General features: G+C 39.9%; 1 protein-coding gene across 2 annotated transcripts in view; it reads left to right on the top strand.

Annotated features, from left to right (window-relative positions):
* Nucleotides 1–7,500, top strand: part of LOC138029672 (uncharacterized) — a 24,774-nt gene that overhangs the window by 11,923 nt on the left and 5,351 nt on the right. For both annotated transcript variants that reach the window (XM_068877399.1, XM_068877389.1), the window contains 4 exons: nucleotides 1,960–2,154; nucleotides 2,463–2,600; nucleotides 2,861–2,906; nucleotides 6,604–7,350. In XM_068877399.1, the coding sequence (XP_068733500.1) occupies nucleotides 1,960–2,154; nucleotides 2,463–2,600; nucleotides 2,861–2,906; nucleotides 6,604–7,350 (1,126 nt within the window). The remainder of the gene's footprint in view (nucleotides 1–1,959; nucleotides 2,155–2,462; nucleotides 2,601–2,860; nucleotides 2,907–6,603; nucleotides 7,351–7,500) is intronic.

Raw genomic sequence — 7,500 nt, 5'->3', positions numbered from 1 at the left:
TGGAATTGGTGTAACCTTGGCTGTTTTCCATTTTGATGGAAAAGTACATGTTAGAAAGGATGCATTAACAATAGACCTGATTGCGTGAACAATTGGATTAAGACAATCCTTGATGACGCGAATTAGAAAATTGTCTATCCCAGGGGCCTTATTTGAGTAAAGCAAAGTAGTCACACCAGTCACATAATTCAAGAATTACGTTATCCACTGCTATCTTTAGTACGGTGGTTATTTCTCTACCAATGAAAGTTGCAAAGTGGACACATTCCATGGATGACGTAATGGCTCTTTATGTATTCAATACTCGCTTCGAATCAAGGGCTTCATTAACACAAAAAGACAATATATTTTGTACTAAAGAGTAGAATATTCATAAAGTTTAAGTACATTAACGTTTTAACAGCTTTTGGCGAATAAACATCATAAATTTCGTGACTGGAAGTCCCACTGGCTATATGGCCGAGTGGAAGTTTGGGTCAGCTCACCGCCACAACGAAAAAAGATAAACGCCGTGCAGAGCAAGAACCGCGCTCGGCCCATGGCCGCGCGGTTAATAACTAAACAACATGCAGAGCAAGATGTTAGGTGACCTCCATACTTTATTTAGTTGGACAAATGATGATTTGGCCTTTTGGAGACGGTTGGTGATGTCCTTAACCGTGGCATTGCTTTTGCTCATAATACTTCCCAAGTAGGTAAATTCCTCTATTTCCTCCAAATTTTCTTTCTCCAATTCCACTGGCAATGGTGTGTCCGTAAGCTGCATTGTCTTGGTCTTCTTGCTGCTGATGTTCAAGCCCAGTTAGCTGGCAACTAATGAGAGGTCTGATGTTTTTCGCTGTAATTGATCTCTAATAGAAGACGCGAGACAGTGCAACACCGTCGGCAAAGTCGAGATCCTCAAGCAAAGACGTTATTGTCCATCTGATGCCCCGTCTTTTGTTGCCTATTGTCTTGCGCATTATCCAGTCGATGGCTATTAATTATAACATGGGTCACAGGACGCAACCTTGGCGCACCCCGCTCCTGACACTGAACCAATCCGTTAGCTTCTTTTTATGGATAACACTGCAAGAGAAATTGTTGTAGAAACATTTGATGATGCTGATAATCTTCTCTGGGCACCCATAGGCTAGTAGGATACTCCATAAGGTGTCTCTGTGGATGCTGTCAATGGCCTTTTCCAGACCTTAGTGGTCCACTCGATACACTGCTCAATGATATTTCGGAGGGTGAAAATGTGGCCCATGGTGCTTGCACATTGTTTTAAGGCTTATCCCCTTTCCCATTTCAACATTGCACTATGGACTTTATTCCCTTACTTTTTTTGTAATTCTTTAATTAAATCTTGTGCTTTGTTGAGTGTCGAGTGACAATATATGACTGAATTTGCGTAAAGGTACCAGCTGGAATATTCGCGCAGCCCGTAAAGGGTAAGGCTTGCCCAGTTGGTTTAATAGTGTGCGGCCTTCTGTGCGAGAGGTTCCGAATTCGATTCCTAGTGACTTCACATCCTTACTTCGGCTTCTTTCCATTCTGTGTAGCTTCTGGTAGCTTTAAATACCCTTAAACGTAGCACTGAAGGAAAGAGGAGGGTAAAATGAGCGCACCTTCGGCTTCCTGGGAGGGTAGAGAAACCTCCGACTATAAGTAAGGTGTACCAACCTTCAAGCCATGGGGCCTGCGCACAAGTGCCGCTGGGGCTTGACAACTCGGACGCTCCCTGACCTGATATATTTTGTTCTGCATAATTTTGGATACATGCGTATGTATAGTTCCTTGGATATATAGGTATGTATATAGCTCACAGTCAAAAGTTATACTTATTCTCGAATATCCGCTGGCGTAATTAAACCAAGAGTGCCCCTCCTTCATAAATCTCAAGTAAACAACTAGCCCTTCTACAGAGCCTGTCAGTTGCACTACGAAGTGGATGACATTTTGTTTTGTGAAAACTAGGTCGTAGGTCTGTTTCCACTGAAATAAGCACGACAACACCGGAAAAAGCAGAGACCACACCTGGCAAGGAAAAAACAAGCACACTTGCTAAAGCGTCAACCACATCGTTTCCAACCACTTCACCTCAGACCACATCGAGTCAAACCACTGCAACTCCTGTGGATATCGAGTGTGGAGTGGCTTTTGTCGGCGGGGGTAAGATTGTGCCGATTGTTTGCTTTTGTATTTTACCCCTTATCCTCCGTTTTACGTTATTTCCCTGTCTCTAATCAAAGAAACGACGGGCACTTAAATAGGACTCCATTTTATTTTGTTGGTTAAAAAAAACACGTCCGCTGATCGCGTTGGTAAAATACCAGGAATTCAAGTCTCTCCAGAAAATCATGACTAAATAGTGACAAGTGCCGTGTTGGCATCATGGAGAAATAAAACGCATAGCACTTTAACACCATAAAAAAGATTGGCTATCAACCATAAGCAAACTTTTCTCTTTTCTTTTGCAGGAGCTGCTGGTCTTCTTTTGGCGCGAACTCTTTTGAAAGAAAAACTCGAAACGAACGTTTGCGTTTTTGAAAAAGAGAGTCATCTCGGAGGGAAGATCTTTGACTATCGTTTTCCTGAAGCCCAAAATATTACAGTAGGTCAGTTTTCTACACAATTAATTATTAAGTGGTTTCTGTGTAGGGTGCTGGAAAAAAATATCTTGACTCTTTCCATTTTTGTTGATGTGTGAACGTCACGAAGAAAATAAAGCAAGTCGGCTAAAGAACGGTATTTGGTCACAGAATTAGTTTGTCTTTACATTGCCTCTGAATGTACTGAAACGGCCAACAGTAAGAATAATTATTTAACAGTTATCGCAAGTGAATTGAATTTTACGCTGTATTAAACTCCATTTTAGGTCTCGGACAGTTGGTTCTCTTTGGACATAACATCGAAATAGAAAGGTATATTGGAATCATTTTTAAATTGTTACGAGGAGTAATTTGGAAGCCACATAAGTGACTTATGGTACGACATATCCTCCCTAGACTTGACATTGTTAATGAGCACCAAAGGCCGAAAGATCTCTCGGCGTCTGCTTTATAATGGCGTAATGCAATTGAAGTTGGTATAAAATAATTCTACGACTTCAGAACTGACACGAGATGGTTACTGAGGCAAACGTACTGACATTGCGCTCGCTGGTCAGAAAAATGGAACTACTTGAGGTAATATTCTTCTTGCTCTTACTGAGGTATTTTTGCAGTGTTTGACTATCCCTTTCAATAGTGTATTTCCGACGATGGTTCTCGTTGTACCCTTCAACGCCAATCATTGCTCTAAACAAGAATGAGACCCCTTGTACTAGCAGGCCGTTTGTGTCTGCATGTGGTGTTATCTGTTAGTATGTGCACCAAGATCTCGTTGACTCTTTTGGTTGCATCAAAACATCTCAAAACTTAGTAATCATTTGTCTTCTTCTGTCACGATAATCTCTTTTAGCCTACGGTGCAGATTGTGGTCTTCCCTCGGAAGTTCATTAGATGCATGAGCATGGTTCTCTCTTTCTTTCCCTACCGTCAGCCTGTTCGAAATGGCTTTCTTGTTCTGATTCATCCCTTGCAATTTCTTCGTCACCCAAAGCTACACCTTCAATCCCTCCATCATTACATCCCGTTGCACACGCCATATCACTCACACCCTCTGGCGCACCGTGATATTCCAAAGTTACAAAAAGTCGTATTTTTGCTGACGTATTGCCTGCATTTGCGCGTCCGTTAATCCACTCAAGTTATGTTCCAGAAATGCACGCAATTAGACGCATGCCCAATGAATGAATGAATGAATGAATGCAAGACTTTATTTAAGTGTCAATAGTATTTAGCTTAAAGGGGCTAGGTCACGCTATTTTAGGTAATTTTGTTAAATTTTGTTAATTATGAGCTCTAAACGTCAAACTCGCAGAGCAAGAGTCTTTCATTTGCAAAATCACGGCCACATAACAACAGAGAATGATTTTCAAGCTTTGTAAATGACATTTTGATATAGACTGATATAAATTTGAAAAAAGGTGGGCCGACGTTTTTCAAATTTACCCAAATTCAATCCATTTCAATCCTCTCCAGTTTTGTCCATCCATGTCCCTTCTTGGCTTCCCTGTGCTTTGTTAGAGTTCTTCTATAGTTTTGAACAGTTCTTTTGATATTTTAGCTAATTCCTTGACCATTCGATCAGTGCTGAAAATGCCTAAATTAGCGTGACCTAGCCCCTTTAAGAAAAACTAATTGGGGACACTATTTACACGATACAGTATTCCTTAGCTATAAAGTTAAAATTATTTACAATTTAATGAATAATGTATAAAATAAATAAATAGATGAATAAATAAATAAATAAATAAATAAATAAATGAAATATATGAACTTGGTAAATTTAAAAAGCTTAAAATATATCAAATGTATATAAAGTGTAAAATTTAAAGCGGCCTAGCAGCATATGTCACAGCTCTTACAGTTATCTATTAAGTATGATTGTCTTAACTCTTAAGACTGTTCTTAAAACTCTTAACATTTGGCTTCTCTCTATCAATTGTATCTAATTTGTTCCAAAGATGGGGCCCAAAATATCGGAAAGAATGCTTTGACATCCAGCTCGAAGTGTCCCCTTAAGTCTAAGCCTTCGCTATCTATTTGCAACAATAAAGAAAGGGTAAAGGTTAGCGTTATTGTTAGGGTTACTGAGGGTAAATGCCACTGTTTATCCTTACTTGAAGAGCTACATTTGGGGGAAACGTTCTGACGTTTGTATTCCGAGACATTGATGCTGAAGGTGGGCACAGGAGCAAAGGCACACTTCGTGACGTTTATTCAAATCTGCGTGCATCTAGTTAGGAGTATTTCTGAACATACCTGCGTTAACCAACAACAATCACACGAAGTCAGTCCATTCTGTAACATCTCAAGCATACCTTTCTCAAGCCCGAGCGAGTGTCATTTTCCCAACACTGTCGTCGCCTTCCAGATTCGCTTTTCCATTGCACTTTATTGCGATATTTTATTCTCCAGTCTCCATTTTGTCGTTAGGTACTATACGGAGTACTAGTGTCTGCATTTCCAATGTTTAGCTCAGATATCCTGCTATCAAGTGTTGCCATATAGCTTTCTGTACCGGGAGTCTTGGGTAATGTTATACGTTTCTTGGGCAGTTCGGGAGCCCCTAGATTTGTATTCCTATTTTACTCTTCCCATAAAGGAAAGTTGGGTTGAGTTATCCCGCAACACACCCGATCATGGAATTTTTCTGAATCTACAATTTGGAAGCGAATCATAACTCATAACCAAAGGTCCCTTGGGGTCCTTATTCTAAATATCTAATTCTTTCCTTGGAATTCTTGCAGTTCCATGTATATATATACTAATTTTAATGTCCAGGTTTTTTAGCAACTTCAGGCTCCAGGTTCATTTTTCCACATCCCAATGATCCTACAATAATAGATACCATCTGTACACTTGTTATTTGCCACGCTAACCTGGACTTAAGTACATGTGTTCCACATCCTTGTAGTTTCTCTTTTAAAGTCTCGAGAGTTTTCGGGTGTCATAATTCCCTCTGTATCTGAATAAGTGAGAGGTTTTAGCTCATCAATTTACGCACAGACTTAAAGACCAGATTTTTAAAACAACTGGGTGACAGTTCCACAAATGGCTTTTCGGGCCCGAAAAGTCAGCGTGACGTTCGAGAAACGGGTCCCTGGCACGTTTCAACTCTTTCATTTTCCTCAAAGGAGGATTTTTCATAAATCCCGTGATGCTTTGATACTAAATTTTGTCACACTTGCTTCAGAAATGGCGGGGTGAGAGCGGTCGTATTTCCTGAAATAGGTGGTGTTTATTCAGCGATTTTGTACAAGTCCGGTGTGGTTAATTCTCTGATCTCCTGGCACAGCAATATCGACATGTCCGGTCTTCTAGCTTCAATGATACTACCACACTGGATGTCTCATCCATTTTGATCATCTTTGCCTCATCCGCATTCAATGTTCTTTTCTCTACTCTTTCCTTAATTAACATTACGTGATTGGAATTCTTTACAGACCAAAGACAGATTACTTTCCTTCCTTCAGACACAAGCCCCGCAACTTATAAGTTCTTAACCCATTCATCTGTGACGTTGCCTCCATTGTCTGGCGTTAGACAGAGTAAATGTTACATGGTATAGTAGTTCCATTTAGTAGACAAAACTGAGGTTTATTTGAAATCAGAAGCATCATATCTCTTAGAACTGAAAGAGCTAATCTCTTTAGCAAAGAGCTCAGTTAAGATCACCCATGAAGAGTTGCTGGTTCACTTCGATGTCATCCAACTTGTATACTAGTTTGGCCTTTCTAAATATCTTTGTAAGTGGTATCATACAATTTACAAACGTTATCGAAGATAGGCTATCTCCCTGGAATATGCCTCTTCTTATGTTTAAATACTTATTTTATTGAAATACTGCATTTGAAAACTAGGGCGCAGAAGTTATCACTATAAACAAATTAAGGGTCCTCTAACTAATCTTAAGCTGAAAAATTATAAATAAGCGTGTTTTATCGTTATCGTTGCTGCTTATGTTATTATTAGTAGTATTACTATCCTTGAAAATTATTTTTTCTTCTTCCAGCTCTCTTTTTGACGAGTTTGGAGTATATTATGACTTCTATGGGCGAAGCATTGCTCGAGTCGAAGTTGGCGGTGTCTTTGGAGACAATTTCGACGCCCTTAAACCAAAGGCCTCCCCAATGTTTTCAAATTTTTCGGTTAAACAAACTGCAGAAAATGTGATCAAGGCAAATTCTTCCAACTTTTCTACAGCAGGGGAATTTCTGTCTGGCTTTTTGTCACCCGAAGGAGCTAAATTTATGGAATATGTGTACGGCTTTAACGGTAGCTACATGCAAGAGATCAACCCTGAAAGCTTTAAAGCGTATCTCACAGAAACACTTTGGGATGAAAACCAAAGGTATGAAGATATTAGACCCGCTGGGGGACTGTCCGATGGAATTGAAAAAGTGAAGGAGGAAGTGCAAAATCGAAAAGGAAAAATATATCTTTCAGAGACAGTGACCTCAGTCGCTAAGGATGGAAGCAAGTTCGTGCTCCAGACATCAAAACAAAAAGTGAAAGCCAACAAAACAGTGCTAACAGTAGGACCGTCAGCTCTCAAAAGGATCACTGGTGACATCATTAAAAACATCACAGATCACAAAATCTTTAAGTCCATTGTAACGGTTCCCGCGTTCAATGGAGCAGCGGTTTACCCAAGTGCATGGTGGGAGGACAACATAGCTGTTGAAAAAAATAATTCTTTAAAGCCACTGGAAATGTTTGTTTCTAACAGTAACTGCCTTGGAATTACAATGCCTTACAGGTAAATGCTTCTTTTCGTTCATAGATCATATCACTCGGCTTTGCAAAACCCTAAAAATGACGACCGCTCCTTAATCTCCTTCCCAGAGCCCACGTATCTTTTGGTCAGCGCCAAGACACAGAGCTCTGGAATAATCAATTTCAGAACTGC

Source organism: Montipora capricornis, chromosome 2, assembly GCF_036669925.1.
Source record: "Montipora capricornis isolate CH-2021 chromosome 2, ASM3666992v2, whole genome shotgun sequence".
Classification (NCBI taxonomy): Eukaryota; Metazoa; Cnidaria; class Anthozoa; order Scleractinia; family Acroporidae; genus Montipora; species Montipora capricornis.
The sequence above is the reverse complement of the archived record's forward strand: the minus strand, read 5'-3'. Positions and strand labels throughout refer to the sequence as shown.